General features: G+C 46.5%; 1 protein-coding gene across 4 annotated transcripts in view; it reads left to right on the top strand.

Moving 5' to 3' along the window:
• Positions 1 to 19,438, top strand: part of EYA2 (EYA transcriptional coactivator and phosphatase 2) — a 145,739-nt gene that overhangs the window by 74,971 nt on the left and 51,330 nt on the right. For all 4 annotated transcript variants that reach the window (XM_081196334.1, XM_081196333.1, XM_081196332.1 and 1 more), the window contains exon 5: positions 2,831 to 2,947. In XM_081196334.1, the coding sequence (XP_081052460.1) occupies positions 2,831 to 2,947 (117 nt within the window). The remainder of the gene's footprint in view (positions 1 to 2,830; positions 2,948 to 19,438) is intronic.

Genomic DNA, 19,438 nt, shown 5'->3' with positions numbered 1-19,438 from the left:
AAAACAGTACTTCAGTCTTGTCAGGATTCAACCTCAATCTAAATGGTTGCAAATAAGCTAAGGGGGACAATTTTACTACTAACTCTGAGCTCATACGTGGCTCCCAGTGAGATGTGCCCCACTCTCGCCGATTCCAAAACAAAATGCAGTTTGCACGAGGGAGGTGCAGGTGGACCCCCTCCATCCCCAGATAATGAGTGTGAACTTCTCTGCATCATGTAAACATCCAGCTGCATGGAGTTTGTATGAGCTCACTTTCCTTCCTAGAGAATGTAGAGGATCTGAACTGCACCCTGGGTCATGACAGACCACCAGCCATTTTTAAATTTAAGAGGTTACTGTGACATGTGCTCCCCTGCCAGATTACTGGTGGGTAGGATTGGAGGTGGAGAAGACTGTGTTAGGAGCCCCTGCATTCTGATGTTGCAGTTATAGTGTCTGCAATCAGAGCATTCTTTAGGAAAGATTTCTGCCTTGTCAGGATTCAGCTTAAACTTACTGGCCCACATCCAGCCCACCATGACCATGGCATCCAGGCGCTGACTCAGCACATGCGCAGCCACACCAGCATATTGATGATGGTGCACTCCCTATCCCCTGGTGACTGCTTCAAATGGCTTCCTAAATACTGTATTTTCTGGCGTATAAGACTACTTTCTAACCCAGGAAAATCTTCTCAAAAGTCGGGGGTCGTCTTATACGCCGGCTACAGCAGCAGCTCCTGCAGCAACTCCCCACCAAAGGATAAAATGACAGCAAATTAAATCAGAGGACACCAAGCTCTCTAGATGAAGCAGAAATACGCTTGAAAATTGGCCCCAGAAGCCCTGGGAAGTGGAGCGGATTTCCGAGCTGGACTGGAGACTGGTTTTTTAAATTTTTATTTGGTGTGCGTTGGAAGAGGGGTAGTCTTATATGGCGAGTATATCCCAAACTCTATATTTTAACTGGAAAAGTTGGGGGGTCGTCTTATATGCCCAGTCGTCTTATACGCCGGAAAATACGGTATATTGAACAGGATTGGGGATAGAATTAAATTCTGCAGCTCAATGCAGCTTAATAGCCAGGGTGCTGAGGTCTAGTCACCCAGGGCTACCCTCTGAAACATGTACTCCAGGGAGCAGCAGAACCTCTGTAAGACAGTACCCGCCACTCCTAACCCATTGGAGATGCCATGGCTGATGGTGTTGGAAAGCCTCTGAGAAATTAAGTGAGATCACTAACCCCATCCCTTTCCTGAACAAAGTCATTCATCAGGACACCCAGGGACTCGAACTGCCAAAAACCTCACAGCCCATCAAGAGACATACACACATTTCTCCCAACACCAACACATACACCCTCCTCAGCTCTTGGACAGTCATAGAAATCCAGGTTGGAATTTGCTTATTTATTTTGAAAAGTTTATACACCGCTTGATAGTAAAAACAAAAAACAAATCTCAAAGCAGTTTACAAAAGACAAAACAGTAAAACCAAGAACAATTCACAAACCTAACATACAAAAGTCAACTAACTAAAACAGATCAAGACTACCTAAACTTTATCCAGGTACCTACATCCAGGTAGGCTTGTCTAAACAGGAATGTTTTAGCAGACACCGAAAAAGGGTACTGTGAAGATGCCTGCTTGATTTCAATAGGCAAGGGGTTCAAAAGTGTAATCAAAGCAATCAAATTATTACAAATGTGGAACAGGTATTATGTGGCACCTGGCAGTAGTGCCAATTCCGCCGATTGAAGCAGGTGAGTGGGCACATGTGGGGTAATCTCATGTGCTACCTGTAGTAGTGCCAATTCTGCTGATCAAAGCAGTTAAGTGGGCCTATGGGGGCTTAATCCACCTGTGGAATGCCTCAGTGATCTCCCTCATCTGTCATCCAAATGGAAGACTGGAAGGTTCTCGTCCTCAAAAAGCCTACTGTGTTGTGTGGCCTACAAAAAGTGGCAGAGGATTGATCAGGAAAGAGACACAGTGAAATTCCAGCTCAGGAAAAGTAGGTGGAGAAACAGAGCCCCTGGCTCTTTGTTCCTCTTAAAAGCCATCCGGTTGATCACTTTATATCCCGACAGGATTTGAGGGGCTCCCAGGTTTCAGCAGCAGTTTTTTAAAAAAGGCAAGAGAGAGTGAAAAACCAAGTTCAAAAGATGTTCACTTCTTCCAGTGCTTTTTTTCTGGGGGGGACGTAGCGGTACGCATACCCCTAAATATTTTGTGAATCTTAAGTTTGGTCTCATTGAGGGGCAGCATTTCAATATGAGTAGGAAAATGAGAGTACCCCTAAACGTTTTTTTAAGGGGGGAAAAGCACTAACTTCTTCAGCTGTAGCTGGGGAAAGTAAAATGTGATGCCATAACTCTGTCAGCAAACTGAGAACAGTTTCAGTCTTCACTAGACAAACGTTAAAGTACATTTTCTTGAGAACTGTAATAGTTTATGGCATGACCGTTCTTGTTCAACTAGCTATTGTGTATGTCATAGAATGCAGTTATGGGACTGATGCAGAAGTCTATTAAGAACACTCCACTCCCTGGTCAGCCATGAAGCTGAGCTTAGACTAGTCACCGTCTCCCTACCTAACCAACCTCGCAGGCTTGTTGAGAGGATTATTTGGGTTAGGGGGAAAGCACATAGAGCCCTTTGGAGAAAAGGTGGGATACAAATGTAAAAAAAAACAATATCTTTCCCTTTACATTAGACAAACAGTAAGTATAAGAAACGTAAACAGCCCAGTCAAAGAAAAGAAATCCTTAATGCACTGACTGCTTGCGTATGTTTTGACTGTAGCTTCATAGTCATAACTTTGGTTTTTTTCCCTCTGCCCTCCTAAGGCATCAAGACAGAAGACAGCCTGAGCCATTCGCCGGGGCAGAGTGGGTTCCTTAGCTATGGCTCTAGCTTCAGCACCGCAACGTCAGGACAAGCCCCCTACACCTACCAGATGCACGGTCAGTATGGCTTTACGTAGCTGTGCAGTTTGTTGCAGCATCAAACAGTTCCAATTTTTGTTGTGTACTGATGGGAAATGCTAACATGCCTGGTTTATTTTGCAAGCTATGGTCTGTGTGTTTGGGACAAGACCATTTCCTCCCCCACCCACCCAATTGTGTCTTGATGCTGTATTTTACTGATGTTGTAATCTGCCCTAATAGTTGCAGAATTAGGTGAGTTCACAGCAGAACAGGCTATTAATTGAAATGAGTAGACTTGTGTACCTAACTCAGCACAGGATGAGATGCTAGAATCAGTGTAATAAGTAAGAACTAGATGATATACCTGGCATAATTTATTTTACTTGCTAATGTAAAATTTCCTTCTTACTTTTCTAGCAAAGACTACTTTTAATATTGTTTATCCTCATCCTTCAGATGTTACCTTGGCAGATATGTATTCCTGAAACCATGTGTGCCGTCTCCCCCATCCTACCCACTAGGCTTACCTTTGGTTTCTAAACCCAGCAGGCAAGCACATAAATCAAAGCAGCATACTGTGGCGAGAGTGGCAGGGTCCTTTGTTGAGCAGAGGAAAGGTTATTTGCCTCCTGCCACCCATCCCTAATGAGTTGTGTTTCCTTCCTACCTTCTAGTGCTACTCCAAGCCTTGAAATAGACACAAGCAACTCTCAGTTTCTGGATTTCCTACATCATTTTGAGAAATTGCACACTGGTGTGCTTATTTTCAAAATGCTTTCATATCTAATCTCTTACGTCAACTTTCTCTGCCAATTTGGGGTGGAAGATGTCCGTTCTGTTTACTCGAGGGACTTTTTCTTTTTCGTACGCAATGCTGATGTTTGAAAAATCCTATGTGGCTATTCCTCCCTGCCTCTGTGCAATTTATATTTAAGATGTATGCATTCAAAGAGCTCCGTGCAGGCAAGTAACCTTCAATGTCAGTTTTGTCTCTCCCTTGGGATTATAGGCACTCGCTGAATGTTATTTCATTGGTGCTTGTAATTTTAAAAAAATAAATAAATGAGGCAGCTCCTTTTAAGCTTGGAACACTGTCCAGAGACTCCCAGCTTCTTTTCCGATCAAAAACAAGTTTCCTTTAGCTGTTCAGGAGAGGAGAAAGCTGCCCCTCCCCGTTTTTTTAACTAGCTCTTCATCTCTGGGGTTTATTTACCTTTCCAAAGTGCTGGTGAAAGCTCTGCATGGGATGCAGAGGGACCTTCCTTCCTTAGTTGCTACTGAGGAATGTGTTCTTAGAACTTTCCCACACTTAGTACACCTGGGAGGGGGGGCAGGATTCTTTCTCTCACCCCGCCTTCCGTAAGCCACTTAAACGGAAAGCAAGGACTCTTTTCCCATGCATGGATTTAGTGACACCTTTTAGGGCCCCGTAGCTTTATTTTGATTGGTCTTGTTGGCCACCCAGCAGAGAGTCTTGATGTGACGTGCTGGAACAGCTGTGAAAGCAGTAGCGATCCCCTGTGCCCATCTAATCAATTTGAGGTGCTCCTTAAACTTGACCTCTCAAACCAAGGAAAGGCATGAATTGCCTTGGGTGTTTTGGTGTTCCCTGTAGCATGTAGCTTGGCACGCTTGCTCAAGTTGCCTGTGCTTCTCTGTACCACTGACTCCTTAACGTAATGCAGATGCTTTCTGCACGTGGCTTATGGTGGTGCAGAGTTTGTACAGTGGTACCTCGGGTTAATAACTTAATTCATTCTGGAGGTCTGTTCTTAACCTGAAACCGTTCTTAACCTGAGGTACCACTTTAGCTAATGGGGTCTGCTGCGCCGCCGCCACGCAATTTCTGTTCTCATCCTGAGGTAAAGATCTTAACCCGAGGTACAACTTCCGGGTTAGCGGAGTCTGTAACCCGGAGTGTTTGTAACCCGAGGTGTTTGTAACTTGAGGTACCACTGTATATGGCTTAGGGCTAAGAAGTAGCTAGTCCTATCCAGTCGAGGGATGTGGGGCGGCTGGATGCACAACAGCAGAGATAATTTTGTGTGAAACTAAAGAGTTAATTTGATTAGCACTAAACTGAAGAGTTAATTTGATTAGCGCTAAAGTCAGCTAGCCGGGAGGGGTGCAGGTAGTGTTGCTCAGCAACCAGGCATAGTGGCATGATGTTTGCTGAGGTAGCACATGGCCTGATTGGATGTGAAGTTCTGAGGAAGTTTACCTTTGTATCTTTGGTTGAATGTTTACCTCCTATGAACAAGCCTGAAATAAGAAAGACAAAGCTTCTCTTCTCCTTTCTCCTCAAAATTATACACTTCATTGTTCACTTTCCTCAGTAAAGTATTATCTGGATTTCTTTTCTCTCTGGCCTCTGTCTGCATTATTTAAATGACTTTACTAACAAGGACTTTATGCTCTTTTGCTACTTTTCAGCTCTGAGCCCCTTCGTGCTGTTTGTTTTATAGTGTTCTGTTTTGTTGGCTGGCGTATTACACAACATGACATTGATTTAACAATAGTGTATTAGTGGTGTATTTATATTGGATCATCCACACATGATTCCACTTTATCAGTTGTTCTGTAGTGCTTCTCCGTTGTTCCTGCATTATTGCATTTTTGCTTTATAGCACAACAAAAGTGCTGTGCAGCACAACAGAAAATAAACCAGAACAATTTGTGATGCAAAAAGTTACAGGATTTTAGTTGAAAGCTACAGGACATGCACTGGTTGAGACTGAAGCAGTATGTACCCCCACAAAACTGATGTAGGCACACAAAGTATTGAAACTGGGGTTATGTATAACTGTCCTGATACAATCATGGGCACAAATAATAATGAATGCACCATAAATAGGACGTCTGGAAGGGGCCCCTGTGCTTTGGATCCAAACAGGGTTGTGAGCAGCAGGAAAATACTAGCTGCAAGCTCTTAAGAATTCTCACAGGACTGTAAGAAATTATGAAACAGTTCTCATGATTCTGCTTGTTCAGGAGATTGCACAGCCAGTTGCACAAGCCGAACATATTTGAATTTAGTTTTAACTTTTCTCTTGTGTGTGGCATAAAAACTGCTCTTCTCCAAATGGGAGGGCACCTCTGGGTCCAGTCCTTTGGTTCAACAATTACGTTTTCGAAAAGGATGTTTGTGGAAGGTGACGTAAATAGCAAAATGGAACGTGGAAAGCCGCATTCCATTCTCTGTGATAGTTATTTGTGTGTGGTTGTTTGTGAGCAGGGTAATAAAAGTTAGGGAAAGCCTTTCTTTTCTTTGTCATCACATTGTTAGAGTGGTCAGTCTTATCCAATCCCCATTTTTAAAAATAGCTTCAGTAGAGAGGGGAGTATAGAGACTACGAAACGATGATAAAACCAGACCCTGAACTTCTAGCACCAATAGGAAACTTAGGAAGCCCATTGTAGAAGTATGGTGGTCTGTTTTGAAACCGTAACGCTACTAACCCTGATAGCCAGGTTTGAGCATGCTCCCTAACCACATTCAGTGCATGTTTCAGGTGGACCAATCTTGAAAAGCTCAGCTAATACTGGCAGGTTGATAACTTGAGTCTCTGCCTCACCTCAACAAAAGTTTCACTGCTGTAGCATGTTGGCCTGTGGCCATTGGCACAAAGTACCTAGATTTGCATGGTTTGTGAGGTGGGGGGGAGGCGGTAAGGAAGATCATAGGTGAAGAAACATCTATCACACGCATAAATCCATGCCGGGGGTTTGTGGGGTGTGCATTGCTTAATGTGAACATTCAGCATAAATCTACTTGTACATGTTTAAGAACGTCTCCCAATATTTATTGCACACATTAGCAGTAATGACTGGATGTTTCACTGACACAGGCTTTGGTATTTCGTTACATGCATTCCCTTGAGGTTCTTGCCTCTGAAACTTGCTTATGTGCTCTGGTGGTATAATTCCCAGCACTTCCTTGAGAAATGTAAATTACCCCTGCACATTATAAACATTAGATTCCTCTAACATCGTGGAAAGTGCAGGAGACGGAGAGGCTGTGCTTGGCTTACTGTCACCGAGATGCTTAAGCTTCATAAAACTAAAACCTCCATAGAAAATTAGTTGTCCCCTTTTTCCCCCGGAGATTCCCTCTCACAGCTGGTTTGCATTAGTTTCAGTCTAAAACTGTGGTGGCAGGACTGTGCTCCGTACCACAGCGAACTCAGTCAGGCTGGGAAAGGCCTTCCCCCTCTCAGAATGGCGCAGACCTCACATTTTAAACAATATAAATATCAGTTCCCTTTGAAAAGCAAAGGCCCCTTTCTTCAAGGACTACAGAACACAGGGCTGCCTGTGCAAAATGCACTTTGGTTTAAAAGCCAGTGTGAAGAGGCACTGGGGTAAGGGAGACCTGCAGGGCAGAGAACACAAAGGTTGGTCAGCAGCATTATGTTGCTGTGTCTACTGAGGGAGCGGGGCTTACATACTGCTGCGCTGGCCGTTGTAGTAGCAGTGTTGTTGGCACTGCCTTAGTTGTAATTGGATGTCACCCAAGAGTGAAGATTTGGATATGTGGTTGGGATCTGCCTTAGGCTGACAGGAGGGGGGTGGGCAGCCATTGAATGAGAAGGACAAAAGACCACAGCAAACATGAGGCCTAAACTAACAACATGTATCTGAAATCTGTGAACATGGTTAACATCTGCATCATATGCAAACATTTTGGTTGTATGGGTATTCCGTTGTTCAAATAGCCTTCCATTTGAGAAACCAAACTGAGGACATGGTAATAAACAAAGGGTGCTGTTGATTTATTTCAGTTCCGTTTGTGGACGTTAATCCACAACCAGATGCCTTACTGCCCCGGTCTATTGTCCCCAGGCTGCTTTATGTTCCAACTAGCACCACACATCTTCTTCTGGTCCCTGGGGTCTTTTCTTACTGATCCCTCCTTTTCTCAGTTTACTGACACATTCTTTCCCTCAGCCTTCTGCTGCACCTCTGGGCCGCTTTTGGCTTTCTTTCTTGCTGAATTTACATTATTTACATTGCTATTTATAGGCTGCTTTTTAGCCGACCGGCCTTCAGTTCTGTCTACTGGGACTGTGTAGCTTAGCTCACCTTTCCTGCCCCTGGGACCTCTTCGCAGCCCTCTCTGACTTCACATTGTTAATGCTTTCCTACAGCATATAAAGCTGTGTAAGGTTTTTCCCCAGAAACATTGCGAAGGGGGTCAAATCATGTCTTCAGCCTGGTCAAAAACAAAGTAGGAGAAGGTTTTGTTAAACTGCAAAGGGGACATGTGATAGAGGGGCTAAAAAGCCCTGCTTCACGAACAAGTGCACTACCTTTCTCAGCACACAAACCATTACGTCCCTCAGCAGTCCATTGCTCCTATGAATAGGGGAGAAAGTGTTGTGTACAAGCCCCTGCTCACCTTCGCTCTTTATGTCACACTAAACAGTGGTTTAGCATTGTGTCTGAAAATGGTTTGTGTTATGTACTGAAATTCTCACCCTGGGCCAGCAGGGGGATACTGTGGGTAGTTTTCACTCAGGTCCACATATGCAAATAGGGGATTGAAAGTGACGTTCAGTGATTGGCTAGTTACAGAAAGTTGCTACTGTAGCGTTGTAGTGGAGCTCTATATAAGCAGGCTGGCTGAACCCTTCAGTTCAGTTCTGTTCTGGCCTCTGAATAAACAAGAGCCATTTTGAAGAATCGCTGTGTCGTCTGATATGTTCACCCACAAACAGTTTGTATCTAAGGTCCAATCTTACTTCATTGAACCAGTCAGTGTTTTCCTCCTGTTGACACTATATTGATAACCTAAGTTGGCATTTGTCCTTTAGCATTAAAAATAGATTAAAATTCTTCACATCTTGGTATTATGAGTAAAGCTTGGAACAGTGCTAGTTCCGAAGCATTCACCAGCTTGTACTGCACAGGTATATGTTTCAGCTCTTTTTAGTTACCTTAAACTTTCACACACTGGTCTCATTTGCAAGGAATCCGGATGCTCCCCCTTCCTAATCCAAAACAATGTTATGTTTTATACGTACTTCATTGCCTTAGAAGTAGAGTTAAGTTCACATGTATGTATAGTTAATGTAAGAGGCTGATGCATGATGTTTATTTACCGTTGGTTAATATGGGGATTTTTGCTCCCCTGCTATTTGTAACACCCTCAAGCTATTAAATGATAACTATAATTACCACATCAATAATACAAGTGAGGACTAGCCCTTAGCAAGAATAAGAGTCTTGTGGCACCTCGCAGAGTAACGACTTCATCAGATGTCGGAAGATACACTTCATCAAATCCAGGAAGTACAATTCTGAATTGGCAAGCTCTGTGGGGAGGCAGAATATCAAAGAGTTAATTCACGGGGAAATAAAATGCAAAACGAATGGAAAGTGATGATTACCTGAAATCAAAATGACTACAGTGACCAGTTAACAAGACTGTGTCGGCACTAACGAAAACGCCCTTGTGCTGGTAGGCTAACTCAGACGCATAGTGTGATTTTGAAAACAAACCATAATATTAATTCAAGACACAATTGACAGTTTTATTTATATTTTTATTACATTGATTTATATCCCACGTTCTTTCCAAGGAGCTCAAGGTCATATACATGGTTCTTCTCTTCCCCCACCCCATTGGCCTGCCCCAATTTTATCCTCATAACAACTCTATGAGGTAAGTTAGGCTAGAAACTGTGGCTGGGCCAAGATCTCCCAGCAAACTTCATGGCTCTGTGGGGATTGGAACCCTGGTCTCCTAGGCTAACACTCCAACCACAATGTCACACTGCCTGATAAACTGTAATTCAGCAAGAATGCCCTGGTAATGTTCTGCTGGTTTCCATTGCCATTTCTGATTGTATTTGTGTTCCTTTGCTCAGAGACAGGCCTGTCGGTCCTTAGCAAATTTCACACAAGCAAACCAGCATTTTAAAGTATTTGCCATTTCTGTTGGGAGAGAGTCGATATGGAGCACACGCCTTCTGTCTTTTGTATTGGACCAAGCTAGCTCACCAACCACAACAACAGAGCAGAAAGCAGTAGCTCCCCTTATAAGAGAAAATGGAATTCTAGATTCTGTCTGTAGTGAGCAGCTGTCTCTTATTCGCACATATGGCCGGAATGGAGTGCACTGGAAACTTGATAGCCAAGAGAAAGATACATGCGTAAAACTTCTCACACGTGAAATTCATCTTTCTCTTTTAAACACCAAGAACCTTGAATCAATACATTATGGGACGGGAACCAATTTCCATTAGCAGAATTGAATTACCCAGAATGGCTTCCAAGCTGGCAGCTGCAGCAAAAGTAAATCCAGAGACATAACATTCCAAATATACAAGGGAAATATACATCTAAAAACTTGTGTTGCAGTTTTCTTGCCACCGCCCGTTCAAACTGCCTTTAATCAGTTTTAAAAACAAGCAAGGATATAACAGGGCACACTTCCACTCTGCAGCCTGCAGTTATGAATTATGGCCACAGTTCAGCAGAACTGGCTTTATGTGTGCATATAAAAAGTCCTTCTGGATCAGATGAAAAAGTCCCTCTGGTTTTTCCCCCCACGGTGTCCAACTGGGTGCTTCTGGCAAACCCACAAGCAGGACTTGGGGGCAAGACCATTTGTAATTCTCGGGAACTGGTATTCAGGGTCATGGGCCCATTGCTCTTGCCATCACAATATGTTGAGGATGCAAATTCCATAGTTTAAACAATGAACTGTGTGAAGAAGACGTACATCCTTTTATCTTCACTGAATCTCTAGCCCTTCAAATTCATTCCGTGACTCTGGGTTCTTGTATGTATCTCTCTATCTGCTTTCTGTACCCGGTACATAATTGCATACACTCCTACTTTACTCATTTTCCTCCTAAACCAAGTAGACCCAAACACTGCAAATATTCCTCATAGAGAAGTTACTCCAGCCCCCGTATCAATTTGATTCTCCTTTTTGAGGTGTGGCCACCAGAACTGAACACAGCAATCCAAGTGCGGCTGTACCATAGATTTTGTTGTTGTTGTTTAGTCGTTTAGTCGTGTCCGACTCTTTGTGACCCCATGGACCAGAGCACGCCAGGCACTCCTGTCTTCCACTGCCTCCCGCAGTTTGGTCAAACTCATGCTGGTAGCTTCGAGAACACTGTCCAACCATCTCGTCCTCTGTCGTCCCCTTCTCCTTGTGGCCTCCATCTTTCCCAACATCAGCGTCTTTTCTAGGGAGTCTTCTCATGTGGTGGCCAAAGTATTGGAGCCTCAGCTTCATGATTTGTCCTTCCAGTGAGCACTCAGGGCTGATTTCCTTAAGAATGGAGAGGTCTGATCTTCTTGCAGTCCATGGGACTCTCAAGAGTCTCCTCCAACACCATAATTCAAAAGCAGCACCATAGATTAGCAATTAGTAAGTTCAGTGTTAGTGGTGCTCAGAAGGAGGAGGAGGAGCAGGCTGGGAGGAGGAGGTGTTGGAAGCACATGAGGTAACAGGGTTTGGTGAGCAGGAAGAGTCTGTGGCAGAGGGCAGTTCAGACTCCGAGGCGGAAGCTGGAGGGGAGGGGAGACAGGAGACAAAGAGGCAGGCTGCTCAAGAAGCCAAGCAGTCTCCCCCTCCTGCAAACGGCTCCCCTCCCCCCTGGTTTCCTAGAAGATGCAGAGAAATGAGCAGAGCGGGGTTGTGTGCTGGCGCAGTTTGTGACTGTTTGGGAAAGACACTGGAGAGGAGGAGCCTTAGGAAGTGGTGGAAAGGAAGGGACCTTCAGCCTCGCAACTGCCATGTTGGAGCAAGACCTACAGGGAAGAGTTGCCGGAGTCAGCAGGCCTGCACTGTTTCGGTTTCTTGAATAAAGAGTTAACTTCACTGACACTGTGTTTTTCTTTGATTGCTGACCTGCACTTGTCTCCAGCTCCTGACACCTCTTCCCTCTACATCCCTTTTTCCTTTTGTGACATGCCTTTTAGATTATGTAGGCAGGGACTGTCTTGTTTTTATTGATGTTATGCTATATAAGCCACAGTGAGAGCCTACTCAGCTGAAGGGTGGGGCGAAAATACTTTAAGTGAATGAATGAATGGTGCCTGGCTGTGAAATTAACCATGTGGGATGAAATAAACACATATTCTCCTTCTGTTTATCCCTGCTTCCATCTCCTTCCTCTTTTGCCTCCCCTGTCTATAAACCTTGGAGTGTAAGTTCCTCAATACAGTATCCAGTTCTCGTTTGCAATGCGCCATGCAGAGTAATAAATATAAATAATAACACAATGAAATGTTTTGTTATTGTTACTAGTCACTCAGCCACAAATTAAAAAACAAACAATGGGTCAGCCATGGAGAGGTGCTTCCTGGGCAAGATTGTACAAATTTACAGCTGCTTTTATGTGCTGCCAGCTTTTAAGTATTGTTTGTTGGGGTGGGGAGGGCAGGTCTTTTGAGTGCAGAGCTTGAGAGACATTAATGCACAATGTTCTTCTGTGGAAGTTAAAGCCCACTGTGCCATAATTCAGTGCAGCAGCAGCAGCAGCAGCAAAGCCCTTTGTTCTATCTAGATCTCTCTTTTTTTATAAGGTGCCCTTTACAGCAGTTTTCAAACCCTTCCAGACAGGAATACATGCTGAGCTTATTGGAAGGGATCATTATGCCAAATGGCAGACAGTCGAGCAATATGACAAGGCATGCCCCGCATTTGGGTTCAGTTACCTTCTGCTTTCGCAGGTTGCTTTCAAGTTGAAGTTTCCCCCACTGACAGCCACATAACATTTTATGTTCTTCCTTGCTCAGTAAATGGAGGCATTTCTGCATGATTCTGAACCTTAACAAGCCACCAGAGTATTGTTGGTGATAGGTTATTTTGTTGAGCTCTTAACCTCTCGATCTCGTAGCATCATCTCATAGAATATATTTACACTGCTGGAAACATTTGCCTGCCAGGCATTTTAAGTATAGCGAAGAACCTTTCGAATGTTCTTCTGAATAAATGGCGAGATATGACAAGTACAGGAAGTTGTCAGTGTTGTTGGGGGTAGGATAGTAAATGATGTTACTGTGAAGGTACATCAGTTCTGACATTTTCAGGATGTGATTTAACATAGAATATCTTTAAACCATGCAGCAGGAATGTCAGATTTGATGTACCTTCACAGTAACACAGAAGGAAGGTGTGTGCTTTGCTCAGCAAAATTGGCACGTTGTTGTATTTGTAGCATGAAAATATAATGATTTTTTTTAATTTTTAAAAAATATAGAAGTGATCTACTATGTTAGAACAATTACCAACGGCAGATGGCAAAAATGGTATTGACTCCTGGCATGAAAGGAAAAGGCTATATAGGTTTGTGGTTGGTTCATGATTCTAAGGCAGAACACATGTGTGGCTTGGAGAAAAGTCCATGAAGTTCAATCCATGGCTTCCCTTCCTGCAAGGATCTCAGGTGGCAGACTGGGAAACTTACTTGCATGAGATCCTCAGCCAGCTGAAGTAGACAATATTGTTCTAGGTCTGACTCAGGCTGCATTCAGATAGGACTTTATTCTGCTTATACAGTAATTTCTACATTTTATATGATCTGTCACATGATTGGAATGCCACTTTTGGAAAACTGTTGGAAGCTTGGCTCTCATTTCCACGTTCATTTGCTTCTGGAACAAATCTGTTTACAGGCGTTTTTATCATTGTGATTTCATAGGATGAAATTTGGAGCTGAAATTCTGTCATACAGTTCTTTCTCATCATTTGTAATTTAGCACAACATGATGGTATGTTGATTTAAAAAAACACAAAACAGTTCCAGAATGCAACAGGTAATGCAGTGTAAACAGAACAGTAGAATGTGGGATAGAAGTTCTAGCATTGTAATCAGGAAGACTTAAGGCAATCTCTCCCTTGCAGTACATTCATAACCTCTGAACCATCAAGAGATTAGTTGGGTGCATAAACAAGCCATCAGACAGAATGTTCCTATCACCTGTTACAACTCAAACACCAATACTTTTCTTTGTAGTTCATTCACATGCTGAGCTGTGAGTGATGAAAAATCAAGTTATGTACATGGAAACTCAGTTGACTTACTTGTTTCAGTAGTGAATGGTAGGCCCCAACCCTGAGATTACAGAAAATATACCGTATTTTTCGCCCCATAAGACGCACTTTTTCCCCTCCAAAAATGAAGGGGAAATCGGGGTGCGTCTTATGGGGCGAATGCCTGCAAGCCTCGCGCACCCGGCAGGAGGTCCGACCGGGTGCGCGAGGCTTGGGGCGGCAGCGTGTCGCCCGAAGCACGGGGAGCCCTCTGGAGGGCTCCCCCTGCTTCGGGCGAGTGTCTGCAAGCCTCGCGCACCCGGCAGGAGGTCCCACCGGGTGCGCGAGGCTTGGGGCGGCAGCGGACTGCTTGCGCGCACCGAGAAGCTTGGGGCCAGCTGAGCTCAGCCCGCCCCAAGCTTCTCGGTGCGCGCAAGCAGTCCGCTGCCGCCCCAAGCCTCGCGCACCCGGTGGGACCTCCTGCCGGGTGCGCGAGGCTTGGGGCGGCAGCGGACTGCTTGCGCGCACCTAGAAGCTTGGGGCGGGCTGAGCTCAGCTGGCCCCAAGCTTCTCGGTGCGCGCAAGCAGTCCGCTGCCGCCCCAAGCCTCCCGCACCCGGCAGAAGGTCCCGCTGGGTGCGGGAGGCTTGGGGCGGCAGCGGACTGCTTGCGCGCACCTAGAAGCTTGGGGCGGGCTGAGCTCAGCTGGCCCCAAGCTTCTCGGTGCGCGCAAGCAGTCCGCTGCCGCCCCAAGCCTCCCGCACCCGGCAGGAGGTCCCGCTGGGTGCGGGAGGCTTGGGGCGGCAGCGGACTGCTTGCGCGCACCTAGAAGCTTGGGGCCAGCTGAGCTCAGCCCGCCCCAAGCTTCTCGGTGCGCGCAAGCAGTCCGCTGCCGCCCCAAGCCTCCCGCACCCGGCAGGAGGTCCCGCTGGGTGCGGGAGGCTTGGGGCGGCAGCGGACTGCTTGCGCGCACCTAGAAGCTTGGGGCCAGCTGAGCTCAGCCCGCCCCAAGCTTCTCGGTGCGCGCAAGCAGTCCGCTGCCGCCCCAAGCCTCCCGCACCCGGCAGGAGGTCCCGCTGGGTGCGCGAGGCTTGGGGCGGCAGCGGACTGCTTGCGCGCACCTAGAAGCTTGGGGCGGGCTGAGCTCAGCTGGCCCCAAGCTTCTAGGTGCGCGCAAGCAGTCCGCTGCCGCCCCAAGCCTCGCACACCCGGCGGGACCTCCTGCCGGGTGCGGGAGGCTTGGGGCGGCAGCGGACTGCTTGCCGGCATGCAGAAGCTTGGGGCGTGCTGAGCTCAGCACGCCCCAAGCTTCTAGGTGCGCGCAAGCAGTCCGCTGCCGCCCCAAGCCTTGCGCACCCAGCGGGACCTCCTGCCGGGTGCGGGAGGCTTGGGGCGGCAGCGGACTGCTTGCCGGCATGCAGAAGCTTGGGGCGTGCTGAGCTCAGCACGCCCCAAGCTTCTAGGTGCGCGCAAGCAGTCCGCTGCCGCCCCAAGCCTTGCGCACCCAGCGGGACCTCCTGCCGGGTGCGGGAGGCTTGGGGCGGCAGCGGACTGCTTGCCGGCACGCAGAAGCTTGGGGCGCGCTGACCTCAGCTTGCCCCAAGCTTCTGGATTAGCGCAGCGCACCTGGGGGGGAAATAAATTTTTTTCCCTTTATTTCCCCCCCTAAAATCTAGGTGCGTCTTATGGGCCGGTGCGTCTTATGGGGCGAAAAATACGGTAGTCAAATTCCTTGCAGTAAACATCAAGACTAGACCACAATTATTAAAGGGAAGATGAATTCTGAGCCAAAAAATTGTGTGTGTGTGTCTGTGTGTGTGTGTGTGTGTGTGTGTGTGTGTGTGTTTCTGATTATTCTTGGCTTTATTTTAAAAGGCACAATTTATGTGCATGTATATTTTGTTTTTTCTCAGCTGCATTTGTTTAAATAACTCTGTACTGTATTTTATGTTTATGGTCTGTAGGCAAAATAAACTGAAACTATTTAATATAAAAGTTATGTAAATGCGTGTGCATGCCAGCCCTAAGATGAATCTAAATAAACAGGTAAGGCCTGACTTCTGTAGGGGAGTAACTGAGAGGAAATCCCAAGGCATGACCTTGAAACAGTATCTAGGCTGAAGTAAAATACTGTAGCCAGATGTAGGCCACAGAGTTCCATCATGTGAGAAAGCTGAGACATGCATGTAACAATATGTAAAATGTAATAACATGTATCTAGTTAGTTTTCTTACCTACCCTTTTACCTTTGGGTCCCTGTGTAGGTAATGGGAATAAATTTGCACACTCTAAAATAAAGTGGGTGCCTGAATGAGAGACCTTCTGGGAACCAATTATATGCCATCTTGCTAGAAGAAAGGTGGGATATAAATGTAGAAAATAATTAATACAAAAATAACTGTTTTAAAGCCATAACAGAGGTTATTGCAGTGGCTTGAGATTTCCCACAGGAAATAGGTACCAAGGCAAATTGGTCGTGGTGACAGAGAGTAATAGAAGTGGCCGGTCGCTGCTGTTCAGTGCTTAGTGAAAGTAGTCAGGTCAATTTTCGTTTCACTGGGGATATGAGGTTCAAGGCCTGCGATTAGGTAGAGCAATGTGGTTGCCTCAGGTGGGAGGCAGCGTGGGTCCCTGATCGCTCAAACACTTTGGAAAGTGTAGCTCTGCGAGGGAAATAGGGGTCTCCTAACAACGCCCAGCCTTCCTAGCAAACTACAGTTCCCAGGATGCTTTGGGGCAAAGTCATGACTTTTAATATGGTATAACAGTGCTTTAAATGTAAGTTACAGATGTGGCAGGACAGAGCTTTGAGAGCTACACGGCCTGTTCTGTGTCCTCTAAGGCAGTGTTTCCCAACCGGTGTTCCGCGGCACACTAGTGTGCCGCTAGGCGTTGCCTGGTGTGCCGTGGGAGGGAGGCGGGCAAGTCGGGCGGCGAGAGGCGGGGCGGCAGCGGCGAGGAGAGGCCGCCCAGCGCGGGGCTCTCGCCGTCTGGCTGCCTGCGTGGCGCTGACGTCACGGGGCTGTAACGTCGAAAGAAACCCGGGAATCCAGGCTGCGGACAGCCAAACTTCGCCTTTTCTCTATGGCCAGCTTTCATCCTATCATATGCTAATACGTCTACGGTTGAAGCTGCGGAAGGGCGGAAGTTTCTGCGGGGAAGAACCGTCCGGTGAGCCCCGCGATCTTGGGAAGCTGAGTTCCCCCCTCAAGAACCGCCCCTCTCCCGCCGCCCTTCTTCTTCTCCGCTGCCCGCGTATGGTCCCGCCGCATAGCATCCTCTCGGCGCCCAGAGCCCGGGGGGCTTCCTGCTTGCCATGGCCTGTCGGCCGCCTGCTCCTGGGAGTGCCGGGCGGACCTGGTGGGAGTCCTGCGCCTCGTCCCGGAGGGGGAAACCGACGCCTGCGAGCCCCTGGGACCCCCGCTGAACGGGTGAGGAAGGCGCCCGAGACTGGGGGGGGGTACACACACCCCAGGTCGCAGGCCTTCCTGTTCTCTGGAAGGAGCCCCGGGAGCCATGGGAAGGAGGCGAGGGGCAGCCGAGACGGGGCCTCGAGGGGCTTGGCGGGGGGCTGCCCGTCTTCCAGACACCCCCCAACCCCCCAGAATGACCGCCAAATGCTGAACAAGCATCAAACAACCACAGAGGCTTCCGCGTCGTGACTCAGCGGGCAGAGTGTAGGTGTGTTTTTGCACGAAAAGGATCCCAGGCACATCAGTTCCCGGCGTCGATCCCTGCCTTGGAAACCTTGGAGAGCTCCTGCCCTCCAGGTGCAGACCCGCCGCTGTCAACTTTTTCCACATTGAACCCAAACACATTGCACTTGGGGGACCAGCTTCTTAAATCTTTGGCCATATAGTTTGCACGGTTGCACTTGGCACTGCGACCCAATTTGGATCAATTGGAAGACCAGTGGGTGTAGCAGCAGCCTGGCAAGAATAGGCTCTTGTCCTCATTCCACTTTTTCAATCCACCCTTCCCCCTCTGGGGTAGCTTTCTTACTTGCTCTAGAACAGTGGTTCCCAACCTTTTTTTGGGCCATGCCCCACCTAAACATCTCTAAAATCCTGCCCCCCCCCATGACGTATAATTCTTATTATTCAAAAAGTGAATAAGTAAAAAGTGACCTTTCCCCATCTGGCATGGTGGTGTGCCTCGAGATTTTTTTCATGAAACAAGTGTGCCTTTGCCCAAAAAAGGTTGGGAAACACTGCTCTAAGGAAGCGTTAGAACAGCGAAGGAAGCTGTTGAAGTCATAGTCAACGTCTATTATTTTGCGTGCTGAATGGGGAAAGGGGTGCCATTTTGCCCTTCCACTCAACGGGCGCCATTTGTATCATGCCTTTCCTCCAAGGAATTGAGAGCAGTGTGTGCAGTCCCCCCACACTTAAGCCCCATATTTTAACCAACATCAAGCCTGTGAGGTAAGCTAGGCTTAGACAGGGACTGGCTAAAGGTCACCCAGGAAGCTTCATTGCTGAGGGGGAGTTTGAACTTGGGTATCCCCAGTCTTAATTCTAGTACTCCAGTCAGTACCTCAGGGTCTCTCCATGCAAGCCCAGCAGAGCTAAAAACCCACACATTGTGCAAATATCTTTAAAAGCTGTCACCAAGTGTTCTAAAATAGTGGTCGCTGTGAAGAACGATCTGATATTGTTTCAGATTTGGTCGTGAAAAGCTACACATTTTTGCAGTCCTTGCTTGTTCCAATATACACTGGTACTGGAAAGAAAAGCATTGACTTTGGAACAACCTTCTGTGGATTGCGAATTTAACACTTTGCCTACGTAGCCACCAGGGTTGCCAGTTTGAAAAAAGAAGGTTAAATTGCTGGTAGTTGCCCAAACTTTACTGGCACCCGTATATAAGTACTTAGGTTATAGCATACCCTAAATACTGAAACATATTAAAAAAAATCTTAAACTTGTCTCAGTGTACACTTACTTTCCAAGACCCGACTTTCTACCTACATTTGGCAAAGCTGCTTTTTCATGAAGTGATTTTACTGCCTCCACACGGGGCACTGGCAATGACTGCCACTTGTGAAAATGAGCAGTGCTGCGAGTGGTTTTTATTCATCGTGGCTTTTGTTGCCCTGGAAATTCCCTTCCAATGGGATTTAACTGGGTAGAAATGGAAATCTTGCCCTCAGAATTTATGCATCTCAGCTGTGGTGTTGGGGTGGAGCAGAGGGATCAAGGTGTTTTATTTGCTAAAGTGGACAGTGAGGAATGGGATTTTATAATTTGTGGTGGTCTTAAAACAAACATCTAGTCCTTTTATCTATCAATATATGCTAAAAAAGGACTAGGAAGGGAAACTGTGGCTGCCCCTAATGTTATTGGACTACAATTCCCATCATCTCTCTAAAGAGGCTGGATTTAATAGATAAGATAAAATGGTGACCCCTGGCCTTTAGTTTTTAAAATTATTTTCCTGTTGATTCAAGTAGAACTTTAGTACATTCAACCTGGGGCTTTACAAACCATGAATAACTATCTTCAATAATTTTGAAATTGCTTGTATTTGTGA

The sequence above is a fragment of the Podarcis bocagei genome (genome assembly GCF_964188305.1).
Source record: "Podarcis bocagei genome assembly, chromosome: 5".
NCBI lineage: Eukaryota > Metazoa > Chordata > Lepidosauria > Squamata > Lacertidae > Podarcis > Podarcis bocagei.
This window is presented reverse-complemented; position numbering and strand designations above follow the sequence as displayed.